The sequence below is a fragment of the Ogataea angusta genome, assembly GCF_019207475.1.
Source record: "Ogataea angusta isolate 61-244 chromosome Unknown 61-244_NODE_1_length_1302399_cov_90.877568, whole genome shotgun sequence".
NCBI classification, from domain to species: Eukaryota; Fungi; Ascomycota; class Pichiomycetes; order Pichiales; family Pichiaceae; genus Ogataea; species Ogataea angusta.
In genome coordinates this window covers 760,147-782,851 of record NW_025065215.1, presented here as the reverse complement: position 1 = coordinate 782,851, position 22,705 = coordinate 760,147, and the positions used below count along the sequence as shown (strand labels likewise).

At 50.4% G+C, this 22,705-nt stretch overlaps 13 protein-coding genes across 13 annotated transcripts; 7 read left to right on the top strand and 6 right to left on the bottom strand.

Annotated features, from left to right (window-relative positions):
* Positions 1-13: 13 nt before the first annotated feature.
* On the bottom strand, positions 14-715 carry KL928_000486 (uncharacterized protein; the record flags this gene model as incomplete). The annotated part of the gene is made up of 1 exon (XM_043205604.1): positions 14-715. The coding sequence occupies one exon, from the start codon at positions 713-715 to the stop codon at positions 14-16; it is 702 nt and encodes a 233-aa protein (XP_043062381.1).
* A 53-nt stretch (positions 716-768) lies between these two features.
* Positions 769-2,139, bottom strand: KL928_000485 (uncharacterized protein; the record flags this gene model as incomplete). Its single annotated transcript, XM_043205593.1, has 1 exon — positions 769-2,139. One exon carries the CDS (start codon positions 2,137-2,139, stop codon positions 769-771), a length of 1,371 nt encoding a protein of 456 aa, XP_043062380.1.
* A 408-nt stretch (positions 2,140-2,547) lies between these two features.
* On the top strand, positions 2,548-3,069 carry KL928_000484 (uncharacterized protein; the record flags this gene model as incomplete). Its single annotated transcript, XM_043205582.1, has 1 exon — positions 2,548-3,069. One exon carries the CDS (start codon positions 2,548-2,550, stop codon positions 3,067-3,069), a length of 522 nt encoding a protein of 173 aa, XP_043062379.1.
* Positions 3,070-3,199: 130 nt separating this feature from the next.
* On the top strand, positions 3,200-5,827 carry KL928_000483 (uncharacterized protein; the record flags this gene model as incomplete). Its single annotated transcript, XM_043205571.1, has 1 exon — positions 3,200-5,827. One exon carries the CDS (start codon positions 3,200-3,202, stop codon positions 5,825-5,827), a length of 2,628 nt encoding a protein of 875 aa, XP_043062378.1.
* A 99-nt stretch (positions 5,828-5,926) lies between these two features.
* KL928_000482 (uncharacterized protein) lies at positions 5,927-8,476 on the top strand (the record flags this gene model as incomplete). Its single annotated transcript, XM_043205560.1, has 1 exon — positions 5,927-8,476. The coding sequence occupies one exon, from the start codon at positions 5,927-5,929 to the stop codon at positions 8,474-8,476; it is 2,550 nt and encodes an 849-aa protein (XP_043062377.1).
* Positions 8,477-8,513: 37 nt separating this feature from the next.
* Positions 8,514-10,664, bottom strand: KL928_000481 (uncharacterized protein; the record flags this gene model as incomplete). Its single annotated transcript, XM_043205549.1, has 1 exon — positions 8,514-10,664. The coding sequence occupies one exon, from the start codon at positions 10,662-10,664 to the stop codon at positions 8,514-8,516; it is 2,151 nt and encodes a 716-aa protein (XP_043062376.1).
* Positions 10,665-10,986: 322 nt separating this feature from the next.
* KL928_000480 (uncharacterized protein) lies at positions 10,987-11,301 on the top strand (the record flags this gene model as incomplete). The annotated part of the gene is made up of 1 exon (XM_043205538.1): positions 10,987-11,301. One exon carries the CDS (start codon positions 10,987-10,989, stop codon positions 11,299-11,301), a length of 315 nt encoding a protein of 104 aa, XP_043062375.1.
* A 31-nt stretch (positions 11,302-11,332) lies between these two features.
* KL928_000479 (uncharacterized protein) lies at positions 11,333-15,019 on the bottom strand (the record flags this gene model as incomplete). The annotated part of the gene is made up of 1 exon (XM_043205526.1): positions 11,333-15,019. The coding sequence occupies one exon, from the start codon at positions 15,017-15,019 to the stop codon at positions 11,333-11,335; it is 3,687 nt and encodes a 1,228-aa protein (XP_043062374.1).
* A 187-nt stretch (positions 15,020-15,206) lies between these two features.
* KL928_000478 (uncharacterized protein) lies at positions 15,207-16,511 on the top strand (the record flags this gene model as incomplete). The annotated part of the gene is made up of 1 exon (XM_043205515.1): positions 15,207-16,511. One exon carries the CDS (start codon positions 15,207-15,209, stop codon positions 16,509-16,511), a length of 1,305 nt encoding a protein of 434 aa, XP_043062373.1.
* A 301-nt stretch (positions 16,512-16,812) lies between these two features.
* KL928_000477 (uncharacterized protein) lies at positions 16,813-17,703 on the bottom strand (the record flags this gene model as incomplete). The annotated part of the gene is made up of 1 exon (XM_043205504.1): positions 16,813-17,703. The coding sequence occupies one exon, from the start codon at positions 17,701-17,703 to the stop codon at positions 16,813-16,815; it is 891 nt and encodes a 296-aa protein (XP_043062372.1).
* Positions 17,704-17,766: 63 nt separating this feature from the next.
* On the top strand, positions 17,767-19,905 carry KL928_000476 (uncharacterized protein; the record flags this gene model as incomplete). Its single annotated transcript, XM_043205493.1, has 1 exon — positions 17,767-19,905. The coding sequence occupies one exon, from the start codon at positions 17,767-17,769 to the stop codon at positions 19,903-19,905; it is 2,139 nt and encodes a 712-aa protein (XP_043062371.1).
* A 41-nt stretch (positions 19,906-19,946) lies between these two features.
* KL928_000475 (uncharacterized protein) lies at positions 19,947-20,727 on the bottom strand (the record flags this gene model as incomplete). The annotated part of the gene is made up of 2 exons (XM_043205482.1): positions 19,947-20,163; positions 20,432-20,727. The coding sequence occupies 2 exons, from the start codon at positions 20,725-20,727 to the stop codon at positions 19,947-19,949; spliced, it is 513 nt and encodes a 170-aa protein (XP_043062370.1).
* Positions 20,728-20,891: 164 nt separating this feature from the next.
* KL928_000474 (uncharacterized protein) lies at positions 20,892-22,702 on the top strand (the record flags this gene model as incomplete). Its single annotated transcript, XM_043205471.1, has 2 exons — positions 20,892-21,146; positions 21,377-22,702. 2 exons carry the CDS (start codon positions 20,892-20,894, stop codon positions 22,700-22,702), a joined length of 1,581 nt encoding a protein of 526 aa, XP_043062369.1.
* Positions 22,703-22,705: the final 3 nt, after the last annotated feature.

Sequence of the window (22,705 nt, the reverse complement as noted above, 5' to 3'; positions counted from 1 at the left end):
AGACATAGACTTTCTACTTTCTGCGCTCTTTGAGGTTTTGGATCCTTCTCTCCACCTTGCTCAGGTATCTGAACTTCTTTTTCTTCTTCTTGGGCTTCTCGTCGGCCCCCACCAAACGAGCGTACTTTTTGGCCCGCTCGATCGACTGTTCGAGCACCTCCTCGGCCTTCTGCAGATCAACACGGTTTTTTCGCGCCAGCTCCATCAGATCGATCTGGTTAGGGTTCTCTATGGCCTCCACCTCCACGGTAGACACGCCAGGAATAGGGGCGTCTGCGTCGTCGATCTCGTACTTTTGCTTTAGTATTCCCTTTTTGCCACCCTCGGCGTTGCTCTCTTCGTCGGACTCTGACCGCTGCGAGTCAAAACCTGTCCATTGTTCCTCCTTGTCCTCCTCCTGTTCGCTCTCCTCGCTCTCCTCGTCCTCAGACCCCTGGATCTTCAGCGCCTCATTCAGCTCCTGCAGCCGTTTCTGGACCTGTTGCCTGCGCTCCTCACGGATCCGTTGTCGCTCCTCGAGCCGTGCTTTACGCTCCTGCTCCTGATTATATTCCTGGGCTTTCTTTTTCCTCTGGAGCTTTCTCTTGTGGAATCCGGTCAAGTACTGCACCCTCGAGTCTTTGTCAAACACGACCTCCTCCACGCGGTTGGCCTGTTTCCTCTTCTGAGCATACTTCTTACCCCCGGTAAGAATCTCCCTGTTGGGCCGTGCCATAAAAAATAATTAAATTTTTTTTAATAAATATTAATATTAATCTAAAACATTATTTAATCCTGAAATTTATAGCTCCCGCTCGCCATGGTGATCGATCCACCACGGTAGGAGCCGCGCTTCATTTTATTCTTGTTCTTTGTGAAATCCTTGCCCCGCACCTTGCCAAGTCGCTCGTTGGCCTGCTCTCCCCACGTGCCGGCGGCACCCTTGTATGCGTTATCCATGAGAACCGTGTCCTCGAACGCAACCTTTTCTTTCTCAATGCGCGAGAAATGCTTGCGCTGGCCGGGCTTCAGGGTCTCTGTAGGAGCTGGAATGGGCGACTTTGAGTCTCTGGAAGATCCACTAGGACTGTCTGGTTGCGAGGCTGTGGAAGACGACGACGGAGACTCTGCTCCAGTCTTGCTTCTTTTGGACGAAGGCTCGCTGAAATTCTTCTTGCGCTTCTTGGTCTTCTCAGACTCGGAATCACTGTCGGAGTCGGAATCGGAGCTGGAATCGGAGCTGGAATCGGAGTCGGAGCCAGCATTCGAGCCTGCGTCTGAGTCGGAGTCTGAACTGTTCGAGTCGGAGTCAGAGCTGTCCGAGTCTGAATCTGAACCGGAGCTGTCTGAGTCGGAGCTGTCTGAGTCGGAACTGTCAGAATCGGAGCTAGAGCTCTCTGAATCAGAACTGGAGCTGTCAGAGTCCGAACTAGAGCTATCAGAGTCCGAGCTGGACTTTGATTTCTCCTCGACCTTCTCGTCTGAGTCGGAGCTGGAATCTGAGCTAGAGCCGGAGCTGGAATCTGAGCTAGAGCCGGAATCTGAGTCTGAATCTGAATCAGAGCTAGAATCCGAACTAGAATCTGAACCTGAATCAGAACCTGAATCAGAATCAGAATCAGAATCAGAATCAGAATCAGAATCGGAGTCTGAGCCTGAGCTTGAACTAGAGCTCGAGCTCGATTTGCCCGACTCGTCGTCAGAACTGTCGGAACTCGAGCCATCGCTGTCAGAGCTGGAGTCAGAACTTTCACCGTCAGAACTTTCGCCGTCAGAGCTGGAATCAGAATCCTCAGCAGGGCTGGAGTCAGAGCTGGAGCCAGCTTCCTCAGCCGGTTCGTCATCGGAGCCCTTCTCCGAAGCTTCATCCGACTCGGAATCCGAGCTGGAGCTTGAGCCGCTGCTGGAACTCGAACCATCGTCAGAATCCGAGCTCGAGTCGCTGTCTGAGTCTGAACTGCTGGATTCGCCCTCGGAGCTGGACTCAGAAGAATCTTCCTCAGAGCCCTCTTTGCTCTCTACCCATTTGTCCTCCAGTCTTCCCTCGACTTCCGTGATTTTTCCTTTGGCCTCCTTGCGTAGAGCAGTTTCGGCCTTCTTGTAGCCGTTACGCTTCAAGTAGTCAGCAACGTAGGAGATAATCTCTTCTTCGCCAGCCATAGATTGGAAAAGAAAATTTGAAAAACTTAAAATTTTGCGCACGACCCTGTCAAATGGATGGGGGCAGTAATGTATACGCTCACCCAAGCAAATTGCTAGGTAGCAGCAGAAACGCCTTAACTACAGAGCCTGTTTAATCACTCCCAAGCATCTCAATTCTTTGGCTCCTACTCCAACCTTCTATGTATTTTGAATGTTTCGTTCGTTAGATACAGTAGTCTAGCCACCGGCCAAAAAAACGACATAAAACGCTCGAGCTCGTAAAATCAGCCACCCCTGCCTTATACAAACCATCCAGCTGTGTCGTCCTGCTTGAACTGCGCCATCCCTTCCTCACGACAAGCAAAATGTTATATGCCTCCTTACACCGATGCAACTGGAAAAAAACATCCTGTCTTTGTTTTTGCCATGACTGAGAGAAAGATCATTATCATCACGTCGGACGGCGACAAGTTCCCTGTGGAGCGCAAGGTTGCCGAAAAAAGTATTCTGATCAAGAATATGCTGAAAAATCTGCTGCCCGCCGAAGAGGAAGAGGAAGATGACGAGGACGAGGACGAACCCATCGAGGTTCCAACGCAGAACGTGCGTTCCGCGGTTATGAAGAACATTCTTGAATGGTGTGACCACTACAAAGACTACAACTTCCCGGACGACGAACAGGACGACGATTCGAAAAAAAGCGCGCCAATTGACGCTTGGGACAAGAACTTCCTCAATGTCGACCAGGAGATGCTGTACGAGATCATCCTCGCTGCCAATTACCTCAACATCAAGCCGCTGCTGAACGCCGGATGCAAAGTCGTGGCGGAGATGATCCGCGGCAAGTCTCCTGAGGAGATCCGCAAGACTTTCAACATAGTTAACGATTTCACACCAGAGGAGGAGGCGGCAATCAGACGTGAAAATGAATGGGCCGAGGACCGCTGATTGCACTTGCTCATCCACCCGCTTATGTCCAATCAAATAATGCACGTCGACGTGCCTACGTACGGCTTCTGTAGAGTCCCCTATTTTTGAATGGGGCCTATATATTTTTTTGTTGCGCTTTATTGTATGAATGACATCTGAGTCTTCGAAATCCACGCCCCGAGGAGCCAGTTTCAGAATAAAAAACTTTCTGAACAAGAGGAAGAGCCAGTCATCCGTGTCCAGCGCAGGCTCCATGCCTTCCAAGAACCCAAGGCCGGAATCGAACGCCGATGTGAGCCCTACAGGCTCGTTTCTGGTTCTTCCCACCATCTCGCCAATTACCCCCAACGACTCCATATCGCGACTCAAATCGAGAATCAAGGAGCACACAAGACCCGATAGCGAAGATGACGACGATCTGGACCTCGACGAAATAGCGTCGACGTCGACCAGATCCACCACCTCCGTCACAAACCGCACAAGTCGGTCGTTGAAGAAGCTCGCGTCGCACAAATCAGACAGCTCCGCGGGCGCACGGTCCACCACCAAACCCAAAACCGGCACGGGGATTTTGGAAAGTCTGATGCACTCCTTCAATCTGAGGTCCCAGACAAACTTGCACGAGAATCCACCAACTCTGAGCCCTTCAGGCGAACAGGAACGCCACCAGAGCCCGTCTCCCGTCGAGAACATTGAGTTCAAGCCCATCAAGACCTCTGTGCTCAGTTCTCTGGGCAAAGGCTCCTTGACCCTGGATTATTTCCCCAAACCCGCCGGTTCCGAAACCCAGGAGCCACCGTTTTCTGCCATTGGTAGCGACAGCACCAACCGAACAAATGCCAACACCCTTGTTGATCCGCCAACAACGACCACTCAGCCAACGTCCCCAAATACCAACACGCCCGTGGAAGAGACCCCAAGCTCTTCCCGAAACCTGACCGTCGCCAGGAGGACGCTCTCTCCGACCTCGATCAAAAAATCGGTGAGTGCGAATGCGCTGTACACGCTGAGCTCTCACAACAATAGCAGCATTCTGGACGAGGAAGGGGCCACCCACAACAGACGTTCTAGACAGCCAAGAGAAAGACGGCGACTTACAGTCAGCGACACTGCACAGCTGAGCCGCCACACCACAAATATAGTAGACAACGAAGAGGATCTCGAGGCTCGCAAAAAACGGCTTGCGGAACAGCTGGACATAAAGCTCCCCAGCCAGAAGCGACAAGACTCGTTCCATCAGATGTTCCCTGAAATTCCGCCATCAGAAATATTTATTGAAGACTACACATGTGCATACCGCAAAGACGTGCTGATCCATGGCCGTCTGTACGTGAGCGAGAACCATCTCAGTTTCCACTCGAACCTGATTGGACTGATTACGCATTTCACCATCACGTTGAGTAAAGTGCTCACCATCAAGAAGAAGAAAACCGTTGGTATCCCCAATGCTTTGGAGTTTGGCACTTTGCATGATAAATACACCTTCGCATCGTTTATTTCCAGAGACTCGACGTACGAGCTGCTGGTGAAGATCTGGTCGTCGTTGCTCTCGGGCTCAAATCTCAACACCGTGGACCTGGACTTCACCACGTCCGAGGTGGACTCTGACGATCCCGAGTCTGAGGAGAGCGATGACCCTGAAGCGGTGAAAATGTCTCGTCACGGAACCATGCCAAGCAAAACGATCAAGACCACAAAGGAGTCTTTTCCTGACTCTGGAAGCGACAGTGATGTGTCCGACAAGGAGAACATGATTACAGACGACGAGCCAGAATTCAACGATAACTCTGAGAGCCGCACATTCAGAGGAATACCCTACGACGGCCCTTTGCAGCACGAGCCCACCAGCAATGCGTACTCTTCGGAGTCGGGTGACGTTGAGATTGTTAACGATATGATTCCTGCGCCTGTCGGGGCAGTATATTCGCTTTTATTTGGCCACGATACAACGTTCTTGAAGAATCTTCTAAAAACACAGAAAAACACAGACATCTCGGAAATCCCTGCCTTTGACGAGACGACGAAAAAGAGAACATACTCGTACACGAAGCCGCTCAATGGCCCCGTTGGCCCCAAACAGACCAAATGTAACGTGGAGGAAGAAATCGAGCGCTGCGATCTCAGCTCGAGCTGTCTGGTGACACAGATCACAGACACCCCGGACGTGCCATCGGGTAACTCTTTCCGTGTCAAGACACGGATCTATCTGAGTTGGGGCGAGAACAACTGCTGCAAAATCTACATTGTGACGTCCGTTGTCTGGAGCGGCAAGTCGTGGATCAAAGGCGCTGTGGAAAAGGGAACCATTTCTGGACAGAAGGAGTCCTTGGGAATTATGGTGAAGGAACTGAAGAAGCGCGTGGAGGCTGAAACTCCGGTTTCTGTCTCTATCAAAAAGAGAAGGTCGATCTCTGATAAGAAGCGGAAGGAGGTCGAGGTGCGCGAGGAGCTTCCAGCGGTTTCGCAAACTCCTGCACAGCCTTTGTTGAAAGAGAGGATTATTGCTCAGCTCGACCTCAAGACGGTGCTTTTGATAGTTTTGATCCTCCTGGTTCTATGGGACAAGCTCACAGGCCCTGATGCTGAACGCAGACACAGGGCTCTCGACAACCAGATATACATGACGAGCGAAGCAGACCTGTGGAACTGGATCGACCAGCGCCAGAATGGATTGTCTACCAACCAGAACCTGGAAATAGGTGCCCAGCAACTGAACGAGGTAATCAAGGTGGTGGAGAAGCGACTCGATGGCCTGAAGAGCTCGGCCAATAAATAGTATGTTACACAAGTAGCTGCTCCGTCAAAAATTAATATTTTAAAGTATAAGGCTGTGTTGCACCTAAAAAAAAAGATATTTAAATCATATCTATTACTAATGGCAACCGAGTCTGAGATTTACGACGAGGACGACATATTTGACTCGGATGACTCGTACTCGTCCGGCTCGGACTATGAGCTGAGTAAACAAGCTGTGCGGTCAAAGAAGAGGAATTTGCAACTGGAACAGAAGGCAAATGACGCTAAGGAGGCAATACGCAATATAGAGAAGACAGCAAAGGACACCAAATTCGACGACTCCGAGCTTGTGACTATCTCGATGGCGCGGCCGCCAGACTTTGTGCCCGATTCCGTTTCTGCCGTCTTTGGAAAGGCGGATTTCTCGTACTTGAAACTCAAACCAGATCATGCGGCCAGACCTATATGGATCAGTCCGCTCGACGGCAAAATCTTCTTGGAAGGGCTGTCTCCTCTTTCAGAACAGGCGCAGGATTTTTTGGTGACCATTGCAGAGCCCGTGAGTCGTCCAAGTTTCATCCACGAGTACAGGATCACCACGCATTCGCTGTATGCGGCAGTTTCCGTTGGACTCGAAACAGACGACATTATTTCTGTTTTGAGCCGGCTGTCAAAGGTCCCGCTGGCGTCCTCTGTTGTCAACTTCATCAAGCAGGCCACCGTTTCGTACGGTAAAGTGAAGCTCGTTTTGAAGCACAACAGGTATTTCGTGGAGAGTCCGCAGGCCGATATTCTGCAGATGCTTCTGAAAGACGAGGTGATTGGAAAGTTGCGGATCCAAAGCAGCGAAACGACGGTGACGATGAGTGACGGTTTGGTGATCACCAAGCCCGCGCAAAAGGGCGACCTGGTGATTCCAGGAACAGAGGAAAGCAAGAAACGAGAACAGGAGAAAAAGGACAAACAGATCAAAACAGAGGAGCAGCCGCTTGCAGCCGAGAACGGTGCTCAGGACGAAAATTTAGAAGACATATTCGCCACGGTGATTGGCGACGCAGGAGAAGAAGAAGACGACGACACGGTGCACTCGTTTGAGATTGCGCACGAGTCTGTTGAGATTGTCAAAAAACGGTGTCAGGAAATCGACTACCCGATGTTGGAAGAGTATGATTTCAGGAACGATACCCAGAACCCCGATTTGGAGATCGACCTCAAACCTTCTACTCAAATAAGACCTTACCAGGAGAAGTCGCTGAGTAAGATGTTTGGTAACGGACGTGCAAGGTCTGGAATCATTGTGCTTCCCTGTGGAGCCGGAAAGACTCTGGTCGGAATCACGGCGGCCTGTACAATCCGTAAGTCGGTCATTGTGCTCTGTACGTCCTCTGTTTCTGTGATGCAATGGAGACAGCAATTTCTACAATGGTGCACGATCCAGCCTGAAAACGTTGCCGTGTTCACCTCTGAAAACAAGGAGATGTTTTCAGGAGACGCAGGGCTGGTGGTTTCGACATATTCCATGGTTGCCAATACCAGAAACCGTTCTTACGATGCCCAGAAAGTGATGGACTTCCTCACGTCTCGTGAATGGGGATTCATCATTCTGGACGAGGTGCACGTCGTTCCCGCTGCCATGTTCCGGAGAGTTGTTACGACCATTGCTGCGCATGCAAAACTGGGTCTCACGGCAACGCTGGTCCGTGAGGACGAGAAGATTTCCGATTTGAACTTCCTCATTGGTCCAAAGCTCTACGAGGCCAACTGGATGGAGCTTTCGCAAAAAGGACACATTGCCAACGTCCAGTGTGCGGAGGTTTGGTGTCCCATGACCTCAGAGTTCTACCAAGAGTATCTGAGAGAAAGTGCGCGCAAAAGAATGCTACTCTACATCATGAACCCGACAAAGTTCCAGGCCTGTCAGTTCTTGATCCATTACCACGAAAAACGTGGAGACAAAATAATTGTTTTCTCAGATAATGTCTACGCTCTGCAGGAATACGCCCTCAAGCTTGGAAAACCGTTCATTTACGGTTCCACGCCGCAACAAGAAAGAATGAACATTCTACAAAATTTCCAGTACAACGATCAGGTCAACACGATTTTCCTGTCGAAAGTCGGAGACACGTCTATTGACCTGCCCGAAGCCACTTGCCTGATCCAAATCTCGTCTCACTACGGTTCCAGAAGACAAGAGGCCCAGCGGTTGGGCAGAATTTTGCGTGCTAAACGCAGAAACGACGAAGGTTTCAACGCATTCTTCTACAGTCTTGTTTCCAAAGACACTCAGGAAATGTATTACTCGACCAAACGACAGGCGTTCTTGGTTGACCAGGGTTACGCATTCAAAATCATCACGCATCTTCACGGAATGGAGAATTTGCCGAACCTCGCATACTCAACAGCCAAAGAACGCCGTGAACTTCTTCAGGAGGTCTTGCTGAAGAACGAAGACGTGGCAGGCATTGAATTGGGTGAAGATTCCGAAAACCTTGTTGGAAACGGAGTCTCGAAGAAACTGAAGAATACCTCCAGGGCAGTGAAGAACCAAGGATCGCTGGCCGGTCTGGCCGGGGGTGAAGACATGGCTTACGTTGAATACTCCAAGAGCAAGGCCAAGGAAGTTGCGCACCACCCATTCTTCCAGAGAAACTATTACAAAAAGAACAAGAGAAAGAAGCAGAATCAATAAGTCGATCGCCATTTTCGCTAATATACAATTTATTAATTCACACGTATTTGAGTTTGCTCAGTTCGATGTGCTCTTGGTACTCGTTCACGATCTTGGTGTTCATCGATTCCAAGCTGGCGGTGATATCGTTCTTGAAGTTCAGAGTTTGGTTCATACAGTCTCCAATTCTATGGAAAAATGAAAAGTATTGGTACTTCAGATCGCTCTTAAACTTGTCAAGCTCTGCCTTGGCTTTAAAATGTCTGGCTTCCACTGCCTTGCGGTCAGCCAGCATCCTCTTTTGTAGATTTCTGATTGTGCTTTGGTCCGCCTCCACTTCGGCATCCTTGGTCGAGAGCTCGTATTCCAGTTGCTCTTTTGTGTCCTTGTCGATCGCTTGGAAGCTGGCGAGCTCAGACTCCAAGTCGTGGATTGCATACTCTTTGGCCGTCAGCTCCTGCTGTTGGTTATCAAGCTGTTCATGCAGTTTGATCAAGGTGTCCTGGTTCTTACGGTGAGCTTCCACCAAATCATACTTCAACACGGTGAGGCTAGTTCTAATGTTCAATTCTTTGAGTTGAGGAATGATCTCGTCCGGTTTTCTACCAAGTTTCGAGTCATCATTTATCACTTCCTCAGTGAATCCGGTGATGGTTATCTGTGGTAGTTCCTTGAACGTGATTAAATGAAGCAGGTTGTACATGTAAGAATTGTACGAGTCGATCAGCTTCTCTAATCCTTCGTAGGCTTTTCTCAAACTCATAAATTTCTCGTTGACAGTCTTTTGAACCGAATTGCTTTTGTCCACCACGGAATCGATATCTTTTGCCAGTTGGGCGCGCTCTCTGTGCATCATCTCTATGGTCTGAACGGTGAAGTTTTTGGAACCAAGGTTCGAAAGAATTTGGGATTTGGCCTCCTCAGATTTTGCAAGCTTTTCCTTGATCGTTTCAATATCTTTTTCGATCTTCATGATAGTGGTAGGCCATTTCAGTTTCTTCTGCATCTGGGCATCAATGAACGCTTGGTAGCGAGAGACGTCAAGCTCTAACAACCTTGATTTTTCGTGATTAGCACGCATTTTCTCCTCCTGAGTAGAAAGACTTTCCACTTTCATGTTAAGCTCATTGTTTTCCTCCTCGATAGAATGTAATCTCTGAGTTACCTCTTTCAAGAATCCGTGGTATTCCTTCTCCATTTCTTTGAAATACTGGTCGAAGTTCGAGCCACCGGTAGACATATACGATTTGTATGATTTCAGAGCATACTTGGTGAAAAGTTTATCCACGAGATCCTGCTCTTTCATGACAACAGAGTCATTAATGGAATCATCATACAGGAACGAGTTGTTCTGAGGCAGATTTTGTGCTTCCTGGAAATTGTCCAGCTCAACGCTGTCGAGATCAAGGCTTTCACCAACAAGCTGACGCATCCAGTAAAGCATACCCAGAAAAATATGCCAGTTCGAGCCACCCACTGCACTAATTTGTGATTTGTTTATAGTGTCCAAATACGGATACTCCAAGAATTTCAACAGAGAATACACTTCTTGCTCAATGGAACGCAGAAACTTGTACCCGGGATCGATTTTTTTGTATAGCCATTGGAACATGAGCACGAAATCTTTCTGTGTAGGGTTTTTCAAAGTCTTGTTGGTTAAGGGGTGTTTCATCTCTATGTCGAATTTGTTGGTGGACAGAAATGCGTACAGTTCCTGTTGCATCTTGAGTTGGAAATTGCGGTCCCTTAGTGGGCGTGGGTCTCTGGGTTGAGTCGGTGTCATGTAATTAGCACCAGGAGTATTCACCACGGAGTTTTCAAACAGCCTGCCATTGGACGATGGAGGAAGTTGATGCTGGGCCAAAGATCTGCGTCTGTTCACGCTTGCAGGGGCAGGAATTCCTGTTCTGGTAATGGATCTTTGCACCAGATCTTGCACGCTGGGAGCGTGTTGCGAAAGCCCAAACGAGCTCTGTCTCTTTTGAGCACTAGGCTGATTCAGCAGCCGCGGGGCACCAATGTTGACATTCTTGGGCAGTAAACTGAGTCTTTTGCGCTTCATGGAGGAAGCTGTTGGGATATTCGTGTCCAAAGCTGAGAGGATGTTTGATGTTCCATTAAAATACTGGCCCGTTTGCTGTTGACTGAAATTGGTTGAGAAGGACTGCCTTTTCCTCGGAACCGACGACTCCAAATGGTATTCAGACATGATAGACGCGAAAAAAGCCGATTCCAGCGCTGTTTATATTCCTTTGGAGAAACGGTGTAAAGAACGTTTTGTTTACTTTTATGTTTTGTTTTGGTTTTATTTTTGCGACAGAAAAATATACAAGTCTGCGCTGACATAAGCACATAAAAAAAGTTGGAAAGATACATATTATGGCCATTGGACAACTGCCCAAGAAGCCTAAATTGGTAAGTCAAATCAGCTGAGCTACTAACGCCAGGCGAATCTCATAAACTTCCGTGTAAGGGTGACCACACTGGACACCTCACAGTTTGCCGGAACGCTTTTATCTTTCGACTCGCACATGAACCTAGTTTTAGCAGATGCAGAGGAGTTTAGACTGACAAAGCGGTCTCAGAAGCAGCTTCGGGAGCAAAAGGCCCTTGAGGCGGACGAATCAGGGATCAACGAAGAAAAACGGTTATTGGGATTGGTGATTTTGCGCGGAGAAACGGTGGTGTCGGTCGTGGTCGAGGCAGGTCCTAACTTGGCGAGTACGAAACCTGCTCTGCGACTAAACAAGGGTAAAGGGTCGGTCAAGCCACTCAAGACGCTCGACGGGGCCAAGACGGTGCGGCCGGCAGGCGTCACGAAGCCGCGCAGTCTCAAGAGAAAGTGAAAAGTGTAATTTTACGTACCTAATGTTCCATCTATAAATACAGCGAAGCACAGAAAACGATGTCTCGTTTGATCTTTTCCTGAGCCTCGCCCATTTTCATGTGTAGTTCAGAGTCACCCACGATAAGCGCACAATTCATCACCACGCGACACACTTCATCTAATCTGGTGATGACGCGGACGATAGTTCCTTCCGCTTCGTTTTCGTCGTTGCTCAGTTCCATGATGTCCTTGAACGACTGTCCTCTAGCCCATTCGTACACGACGTTCACCAAGCCAAACCGGTTATTTTCAAGGAACTGCTCTTCTTCTGCCGTCAATATGATCTTATTCTCGTTGGACACCTTCATCACCTGCTCCACGATTTCCACGATCTTGTCTTTACCGCTTTCCAGACGTGGCGTGCACAGAGGGGCTGGGCCCTCGTCGTTTCCCCGCTTTCCATCATAAACAAAGCACGAAAGCAGAGCGACAATCTCTTCGCTAGTGAAAGTTCCCAAGATGTTTTCGAACACCAGTTCTGTGACAATCAATTCAAAACCGAAATTAATTTCACAGGCAACACGTCCTTTTAGTGTGACCGTCAGCTGGTCATTAACAAAACCAAGCTGCTTCAACACTTCCAAACGTTGCTCGTAGTCTGGCAAAAGCTCTAGGTTCTCCTCGCTCATCAGACTTTTCAGCGATTCTATTCGTTTTTCAATGTTCTTGCGGTTCATGAATGTTGGATACTCTGCTTCGACAAGCGAGTCAAAGTTCTCGTCAGCAAAACAGTTCATCACCGTGTCCCGCAGCTCATCAATACGTGTCAGAATCTCAATCATATTTGGATTCTGGAATGCCGTCCAGTCCAGCTCTCCCCATTTACGTTGGTAGCGCAGAAGCTGGCCCACTTCAGTCTTGAAATCACTGATGCTTTTAGGGTCCTTGTTGATGATGCCATTGATGTACGATCGCACGGAGTATGCACCAACAAACTCAATGTCGCTGAGAGGAACGTCGATAAATTTGAAATTAGAGCCCGCTTTCCACTTGCTAAAGAACTTTGCCACATATGGCTGGCCAAAATTGGTCGTATAGACGCAATTGAACTGGTTCTTAGAGCTTTGCTGAACGTCCAGAGTCAAAAGAGTGATTTTGTCGTCACCGTTGCTCCATCTGGCCGTCACAGCAGGATAGGACTGGTTTGTGTCACGGTCACGGTAAACAACAAGACGACCAACCTTGAGTCTCTTTTGATAGTACAGCAACTTCATACTCTCCTGGACAAGATCGCCATATTGCTCTTTCATTTCCTCCATCGTATTGTAGAATAGGTCAAGTTTAGCGTTGTCTTCATCAGAGATGTTTTGTTTTTTCAGATCCTTGAGCTGCTTCTCAAGCTTGGCAATTTCGATTTCGTGTTCAGGCAACAGCGATTGAGTCGTATTTTCACCAAAAGATCTCTTGATCATCTCCTCCACTCTCAAGGCCTCTATACGAAGCAAGTTCAAGATCATATTGTATGTGAGTCTGAATTTTGACGACAGCTTCGTAGCTGTGCCCATGGTCACCTCTTTGAATGCAAATTCCTCAAGCGGTTGGTTGTAAGCCATCACAATCACAGTACCCGTGCTATCGAGTCCACGACGACCAGCACGGCCAGACATTTGCGTGAATTCACCAGGAAGCAGATTCCTGTACCCTGTTCCGTCGTGCTTGCGCAATTCGCTGAAAACAACGGTTCTTGTGGGAAGATTTAGTCCCATGGCAAAAGTCTCTGTTGCGAAAAGGACCTTGATAAGGGTCTTGGAGAACAGGATTTCAATGATCTCCTTTACAATTGGCAAAAGACCACCGTGATGAACAGCAATACCCCGAGACAGCATTTCACGGACTTTGAGGATCTGAGGCAGCTCTCGGTCTTCCTTCTTGAGCCTGGAAACAGCTTTGTCAATGAACATATGGATTTGCGACGCCTCTTTAGCAGTACAGAAATTCACTCCTCGCAACGTGTCTGCGTATTCTTCACAGCGTTTTTTGGAAAACACAAAGATGACTGCCGGCATCAGGTCTTTCTTCTGCAGGAACGTCACCAGATTGTGCCACGAGTTTTTGTTTGGGCCGTCTCTTTTGAACATTCTTCCCGACATGGATGAGCCTCCACGAGCTCCTCCACGGCCGCCTCTTGCACCACCTCGTGCTCCGCCGCGAACAACAGCAGCACCCTTCCCCTTGGCGTTACCCTCAGGAGCATCCTTCTTTTTGAGAAGCTTGTCCTCGTGCAGTCTGAAATTCTTTTGCTGGAAAGATCCATTAGCGTCAATCAGCTTGAAAATATCGTCCTTGGCCCACACAAATATTTCCAACGGCACAGGCCGCTTGGAAGTCGAGATAACGTAAATGTCTTTCTGTCTGGTACGTCCCACCCAAGAAGCAAACTCATAGGTATTTGGGACGGTGGCAGAGAGCAACACCACCTTGATATGATCGGGGAGCATAATGATGACTTCTTCCCAAACCACTCCTCTCTCAATATCGTTGACGTAGTGGACCTCGTCGAAAATGACAAACTCCACATCTCTAATCAGATCTGCGCCTCTATAAAGCATGGAACGCAGAATCTCGGTCGTCATAATCAGACAGTTAGCCTCGGGGTTGATTTGGACGTCACCGGTGATCACTCCCACATCGACGTCGTCAAAGCTCTCTTTGAAGTCTCTGAATTTTTGGTTGCTCAGTGCCTTGATAGGCGACGTGTAGATCGTTTTAGTCATGTTTCTGTTCGCCAGCGCAATGGCATACTCGGCAACAACAGTCTTACCAGCCGAGGTATGGGCGGCCACAAAGACAGAATCGTTTTTTTCGAGATGGTAGACGGCCTCTTTCTGGAAAGTATCCAGCTCAAAAGGCCAGGTTCGCGCTGGATTGGGGACAAGCTCGTCAAAATTGGGAATCGCATGGTTTACATCCACAACATGGGCCCACTCGCGTTTGGGTGGAAGAACAGGCTTTCTTTTCGACGGCCTGGTGAGCATACTGGCAGGGATGAACTTTGAGATTTCGTCTTCCACATCGGCCTCTTCAATAACCTCTGGCTCTTGATCTTGGACCGCATACGGCTCGTCGTTCACCTGCTTTTGTTCCAGCTCTGTTAGATCTGTGTGCACGCCGTCCTTTAGTGCTAAACCGCGACTCAGGCCCTGCGGAATGTCCAGCAGTCCGTGTTCGTCTCTGTGAAGAAATTTTGTAGAGTCCTTAGGCTCCTCGTTGGCGGTTAGTCCTCCAGGCTGAAAAGGCAAGAAGCCAGAATTTCCTTTGATTGCGTCGTCCTTACCTCCAAATTTCCGTTTGACAGACAACGACGTCACGGCAGAGTTGCCAGACTCCAAAATGGTGCGGTCAAAAGTCTCCTTGTAGGAAACGATGGATCCCCCGATACCGCTTCGCTGGAAACGAACAGTGGTTCGTTTGAGTGTTGGAGGAATCGTCACCATGGAACGGTAGAACCGTTCTCTGTCCTGAGCGTCAACTTCTGGCACCTGTTGGAATTTATCCAGTAGATCCCATGGCAATTCGTTGGTGGGCGAAAGGTAAGTCTTCTTGATATCAGCGAGAACACCTTCTTCAGACACCGGAGGCGGAGGAGTGGATGTCTTGGTGGTTGGATCGAGCCAGACATTATCGTCTTTGAGTCCGACTTTCAGATCACGGAGCACATCCAGCAGCGGAGTAGTCATAATCACACAGATTCAGCAACTAGCAGCCGTCAATATGAAATTCAAAGCGCGATGACCTGAACAATAATTAATTGTCTTGTGGTTGATATTTTTTCGACTATTTATTTATTTTCGGCTCTCTCCTTTTCCCTCTCCAATGCCCCTCTACACTGTTTCGCACGTTGACAACCTGCGTGTGTGCGTGGTGATGGTCGGCCTGCCTGCTCGTGGCAAGTCGTTTATCTCGCACAAGATTGTGCGGTACTTGTCCTGGCTATCCATCAAGACAAGGGTGTTCAACGTCTCTTCCTACCGTCGAGAGGAGTACAGAGAACAGCCTTCTGCAGACTTTTTCAACCCAAACAACGAGGAAAGCAAGGTGATCCGTGAACAGGCCAACATTGATGCGATCAAAGACGTCATCAAGTGGATGAACGAGGAGGAGGGATGTGTGGCTATTCTGGACGGCTCCAACGTCACCAAGCGGAAACGAGCAATGGTCGCGCAGATCCTGAGAGACAACAGGGTGGAGCCGCTGTTTCTGGAAAGCTTCTGCGACGACGAGGCGATCGTCAAGTCGAACATTATGGACATCAACTCGACCTCCCCAGATTATGCCGGCAAGCCGCCCGGCTATGCGTTGGAAGACATCCTCACGAAAATCAAGTACTACGAGACGCACTACGAGCCGATGGACCTGGTGGACGAAAAAGAGCTGAGCTTCATCAAGCTGATCAACGTCAACTCGCAGATCATCATCAACAAGATCGAGAGCTACCTGGAGAGCAGAATCGCGTACTATATCATGAATTTGCACATCAAACCGCGCTACATATGGCTGTCGCGTCACGGCGAGTCGCAGTACAACCTCGAAGGGAAGATCGGGGGCGACGCAGACCTGAGTGAGCGGGGAATGAAGTACGCACGGAGGCTAAAAGATCTGGTTGAGAAATACGTTCCCAACCACGACAAGCTCGAGGTCTGGACCTCGACCTTGAGGAGAACGCAGCAGACAGCCCAGTTTCTCCCAAATCCCAAGAAACAGTGGAAAGCGCTGGACGAGCTTGACGCTGGATCGTGCGACGGCCTGACATACGAGGAGATCGCGCAGAGGTTCCCTGAGGATTTTGCAGCACGTGACGAAAACAAGTTCGAGTACCGCTACAGAGGAGGCGAGTCCTACAGAGACGTGATCCAGCGGCTGGAGCCTATCATCATGGAACTGGAGAACCAGGAGAACGTTCTTGTGATCACGCACCAGGCGGTGTTGAGATGTATCTATGCCTATTTCATGAATTCCCCGCAGGAAAAGTCGCCGTGGATGTCGATTCCCTTGCACACTCTGATCCGCCTCGAGCCACGCGCGTACGGCACAAACGTCACGCGCATCAAGGCCAACATTCCTGCCGTATCCACGTACAAAGAAAAGGGCACGTCCAAGCTGGGAGAATCGCAGAACTCGGCCCACGTCATGGCCGGCGAGGTGATCACGAGCGATGTTGCAAATCAATGAGAGCGCTTGAGTCGCCTGAATTTCTGTCCAGTAATGGAATCATGAGCAATGAGACGCTTTGGCAAGTGCGGGTCCGCGTGACAAGCAGATACTCCAGCAACAGCAGCAGCGGTCTTTTCACCGCTCTGAAATAGAGCCATCGGAGCTTGCTGGGGAACTTTGCCAGGTGCCTGGGTGGCAGCGTAGTGTAGAAGTATTTTATTCCGTCCAGACTGACTGCATACTTGCAATATAGCGAGGATGTGGGGCCCATGGACAGGGAGAGTGTGTGGAATTCCAGTGTTTTATTTACATGCAGCGGTTATCTAGTTTTGACCAGTTTGCGCCCGGTCTCTTTCTCCAGTCCTTTGAGCGCTTTCCACAGCCCCTGGACCTCTTTCTCCTCCGGCTGGCCGCACCCGACCCAGCGGATCCGGAACGAGTCGTCGATCAGATACACGTATCCGGCATATGTGTTTGTCATGAGCAGTTTTTCGCGGTCCTCGCGCGACAGAACCGCGTCTCGGAGCGCAACAAGAAATTTGTCGTGCTGCGAGTCTGGGATCTCGGCTCTGAGCTTGCGTGGGGTCACGTATGTGTGGACGAAATGGTTCGACCACTTCTCGCTCAGCAACAGCTCCACGATCTGCGATTGTGGGAACGTCTTGTGGAATTCGTCGATGCCTGTCTTGGACAGGTAGCTGTCGTCCGAGTTGGGGATCTTGAAGTAGTCGGCCACCATCTCTTTGCCCGAGTCGGCAGAGTACACCTTGAGCACCGTCACCTTGGCCTGTTTGAGCACGTCCATCAGTTCGACGTTCTGCTCGCGCAGCGTGCGAGCCTGGAAATTAGGGAAAAAAAGCGACTTGTCTCTCTTGAAATACGACATAGGAGCCTCAAACAGCCGGCCCTTGGTCTTCATGTACACATGGAAGTCGTACATGCCTCCGTACGCGAGCTCTTTCTGGATCTTGTCGACTCGCGTTCGTCTTGTGATCCCGTCGAAGTAGAAATCCCAGATTCTCTTGGGCACGTTGAGGTTTTCTTTTGTGAGCCATTTCTTTCGCGGTAGGTCTCTCAAGTGCACTGGAGGCTTTTCGAAGCCAAACGGTTTGGTCACCTTGAAAAACCGGTGCGGTTTCGGCACTATTTTCGAGACGCTGTCTCCCAAATTGCCAAAGAACGAAGCATCTCGTTTGAATATCAGACTCATTAATATCTATTTTTTTTTCATGGCTTTTTATATTTAATATCAATCACGCATTTTTAACTTTGTATGCCGTTGAAATTATTTAGACGCAAAGACGACGACGACGCCGCCAGCGTCCACTCGGGCGGCTCGCTGGCATCTTCCAAGAAACTGAGCGACTCGGAGTCCGTCAACTTCGACGACACAAAGACTTTCCAGTACTCCTTCAACTCCAACACAAACTCCCTGTTCAGTTCAAAAAACACCGTCTCCACGAGATCTTCCTCACAGCAGAGCTCCCACGGCGCCCAGAAACATCCCACCTTCACATCAGTAGGTAAACCTCTTCGAGTGCTTAACGAGGAAGAGTTTGATGACGAAACGGAGGAAGTCGGTACCGTGGCATCGCTTCGACGGCCGAAGGAAGCTAGCGGCACGAGCCGAGATACGACTATGCCGTCTCAAGTCTCAGGAAAAGAGCTTGACTTGCTGGAGGGTGCGCTGGAAAAACAGCTGCGAACGCTGGCACAAACAGTCTCCAACACGTTAATGCGGGTGTCACAATCGGTGCTCAATCTAACAAAAGCTTCCATCGAAATTAGCGAAAGCATCAAGCAAACCAGCGCCGCGATCGCCCAACTCAACTATCTGGCATGTTTGCCCCCACACCAGTTTTCAACAGCCTCGTCTCCTGGTCTGGCGCAACTCATTAAAAACGTTCTTTTTCTCGTGGACAATCTGCTCGTGATAGAGGTGTACGACAACTCGAAAGCGCTGGTGCTTAAAAATCTACACGATCTTCTGGTCCAGCTGAAAGTGGTCGAGAAGCCGCCACAGGAGCTCGAGAACTACGTCTCGCTGATGGCTCCTCAAAACTTCCCCGTTGGTAGCTCGTCGCGGCCGTTGGAGAGCGAACAAAAAATAGGCCGCATGATGCAGCTTCTGGTGCAAAAATCCAAGGACAGTCTCCTTTCGGACCAAGACGGCTCCTTCATTGCACCAGTGCTGCGCGGCTTCGTCCACGAAAACCTCAGCGTTGTCACGTTTGTGTTTGGCTTCCCGACGCTCACAAACGAGCACACTGAAATAATTCGCTATTTCTGTGCCAGCACCGCCGACCTGCACTTTGTCGCGCAGAAAAACGAAATCAAGCCTGCCGCGTCCACCTTCCATGCCCCGTTCCGCACGCTCGACCCGGATTCAGGATACGTCCCGATTTCCATGCCCATCGCTTGCAACAGCTCGCTCAAATTGTCAGGCACGCTCGCTGGCTATTTGTACCCCAAGATCCCCAAAAACAACCAGAACCAGCGCCTCCAGAAATACGCCAACTCGCTGTTTGGCCTCACCTGTGCGCACGTGATACTGAACGAGACCATCAACGCGGGCGAGAACTATCCATATGTGTCTGTTCCGTCGCCTGTTCTGATCAATTTGTACAAAAATGCTCTCGCCAGCGAAAGACTAAAATACGAGCCGCACTCAGAGGAGTACCAGGCATACGACGCGGCAATCAAACAACTAGACGAAGCCTACCCAGTGAGCGAGGTGCGGGTCAAGAAGAAGATCGTCAAACGCAACCTGCCACCGCAATCGCTCGGCCAGCTGATCTGGGGAGAACGACTGGTGGTGGACGACAGACTTTCGGATATCGCCATTGTGAAGATCTCCGACCACTCCAAGAAGTTTATCAACTTCCTTGGGGAGGATCTGGAGCTCAACAAACACGACCCGTCGCTCATGTTCTCCAATTTGTCCGTCAGGGAGACCGTCGACTTGGAAAGCTCTAAAGATTTCTCGACACTCAAACACGCCGGGCTGGACGTGTTCAAGGTCGGAGCTACTACGGGCTACACCGACGGCCGTCTGAATGGCCAGAAAATGATCTACTGGTCCGACGGAACGCTCAGAACGTCGGAATTCGTTATTGCCGGGTCCAAAAAACAGTTCGCGGCCGGCGGCGACTCGGGAGCGTTCATTCTGACGAAACTGTCGAGCCTGCGTGCTCCCGCTGCCGGCAGACGGTCAATGTTCACCACCATCCTCGGGAATCTGATGTCTGCGGGCCCAGAGACCGGGCTGGGAGTCATCGGGATGCTGCACTCGTACGACGGCGAAAACAAGGAATTCGGCCTGCTGACGCCAATCCACGACATCCTCGACAGGCTGCACGCGGTGACTGGAGTCCGATGGGGCGTTGTGGGCTGCAATAACGACGACGAGTGAACCTTGAGTAGTAACACATTGTATAATATATTTTGGTCTATTCACTGTGGCAAGTCCTGTGGGTCGACATCCTTGATCCAGAGCTTACCCATGACTGGAAGTTTCTTGTAGAAAGTGTCCTGGAACAATGGCCAGTGCTCGGTAAAGGTGAAGATGGCAGCAACAGTGGCACCTCCCCAGAGAGCGAGACTTGGGGCGTAACCGAGCAGCAAGTACGGAGTGAGGCCGCCGACGTGAGGCACCTTCTTGAATTTGAGGCTCTTGACGTACTGGCGGGTTAGAGGACCAGAACGGTGGAAATACTTACGTTGACCATGGTTATTCGGATTTGTTAATTTTTTTTTGACGAAAATTGATTGGTAGAAAATACACGTCGAGAGATTATTTTATTTATTACTCAGCAGATATTTTTTGGTAGCTATTCTCTCGTACAAACAGACAAAACTAGAGAGCGTATAGAGAGTATATTTAAATAAGGGTCTTGGTAGCAGTGTCGCAGTCCGAAGTCGAAGTGACAGAGCTGGACGACTCAGTCGTCTTGGTTGCGGTGTCGCAGTCGGAGGACGAGGACGAGGTGGAGGTGATGATCTCGGTGGTCTTGGTGGCAGTGTCGCAGTCAGACGTGGTAGAGGTCTCCAGGGTGGTCTTAGTGGAGCTGTCGCAGTCCTCGTCTTTGCCGCCCTTAAACTTCTCCTTCAATTTTCCGAGCTTATCCTTGTATTTGGAGAGGTCGGCTTGGGCCTGGGCTTCAGGCAAGGCAGCAGCAAATGCTGGGCCGGCAACGAGCAGGGACGCACAGAAAATCTTGTTGATGGCAACCATGGTGATCTAGGAGTGTAGTGGAGTGCTACCGAGGGATTAGGGCCTGTTTATATAGTGTTTTGGCCTGCTACAGAAAACACAGAACTTGCCAGTGGTGGCAGCCATCGAGCAATTTTTGATTCAAGTTTACAGATAATTTGGGTGTCGGCCTGGACTTTCTGTGGATGTGGCCTGTGGAACGAGATTGCGGATCCGCTGTGCCGCCAATTCGAGCCAGTTCTGCGAATTCACCACGTTGCACAGATTCCGCGTGTTCTGCATTGCCACGGGACTTACAGGGCCCACTGCGCTTTCCCGTGTCCGGCGCTGGACGGTGCCGGGACAGAACACGGAGCGGGCCGTACGCGCGGCTGTACGCGCGCTCTGGACGAGAAAAACGCAGCACATGTTCTGTTGCCGAGGAAGAGCGACGCGACGATGTCGCAAATTATCAGTCTCCGCGGAGATATATTTCTGGGCCGCGGCAGCTATCTGTGATTATCACGCCGGGGATTTTCCCCGGAAAGTATAAAAGTGCAGGGCAGTTATCCATATGATCATGACTCAACATCAGTTTCCCCCAGTGGTGGCCACGCGCTGTCTTGCCCCGATAAAGTTCACCTGCTACTTCGGGACGTTTGTCCAGACCCCGTCGCTCGGCACTCTGCAGGTGCTCACGCACTGTGCCGTTGGAGTTGACCAGGACGGGACTATAGTTTTCGTCAAGGAAGGTTGCGCCGACTACACCTCCTACACTCTGAAATTCACCGGCTTGGAGCTGCACGAGGTGCGTTTCGTCGACGTTGCTGACTCGGAAACCAAGTTTTTCGTGCCTGGCTTCATCGACACCCACATCCATGCTCCCCAGTTCCCGAACAACGGTATCTTCGGCGACTCCACACTGCTGGACTGGCTCGAGAAGTACACGTTCCCGCTGGAGTCGTCCTTCAGAGACCTCACAAGGGCCAGCAGCATCTACAACAAGGTGATCGACAGAACGCTCTGCAACGGCACGACCGCGGCAGCGTACTACGCAACGATCCACACAGACGCAACCAACCTGCTTGCGGACCTGGCCCTCATGCGCGGCCAGAGAGCGCTGATCGGCAAGGTCTGCATGAACCAAAACTCGCCGGACCACTACATCGAGACGTTCGAGGAGAGCAAGGCGTCGCAGCTGAGCGTGATCGAGCACATTGAAAAACGAGACCCCTCGGGCAATTTTGTGCGGCCAGTTCTCACGCCCCGGTTCGCGCCCTCGTGCACAGAGAAACTGATGAAGTGGCTGGGAGAGCTGCGCAAGTCCCACAACTACCACTGCCAGACACACCTCTCGGAAAATAAACGGGAGGTCGAGGTGGCCAAGGAATTGTTTCCCGGTTTCGATTCGTACACAGATATTTATTACAGGTCTGGGCTGCTGGGCCCGAAAACGATCCTGGCCCACTGCATCCACCTGTCGGAGCGCGAAAAAGACCTCCTTGCACAGACAGGCTGCGGTGTGTCGCATTGCCCCACGTCCAACTCGTCCATCACGTCTGGAGAGGCCAGGATCAGATGGCTGCTGAATAGCAACGTCAAAGTGAGTCTGGGAACAGACTGCTCGGGCGGGTTCACGCCGTCGATTCTCCAGGTGGCCAAACACGCCCTGCTGGTGTCGAACCACCTGGTGATGAAGTCGGAAAACGACTTCGAAAAGCTCAGCACCCACGACGTGCTCTACCTCGCCACGGTTGGTGGTGCAGAGGTGTTGAATTTGAACGTGAAGCTGGGGCTGTTCAGGGTCGGGTACAAGTTCGACGCGCAGCTGATCCAGCTGGACTGCGAGGGCTCGCCGGTCGACACGTTTGAGTTCCAGAATCCGAGGTGGGGTTTGCTGAGTCCCGAGGAGTCGCGCGGGAAGTTCCTGGACCTGATCGACAAGTGGATTTTCAACGGTGACGACCGTAACGTGAGAAAGGTGTTTGTGAACGGGCGTTGTGTTGTAGACAAATAGAGA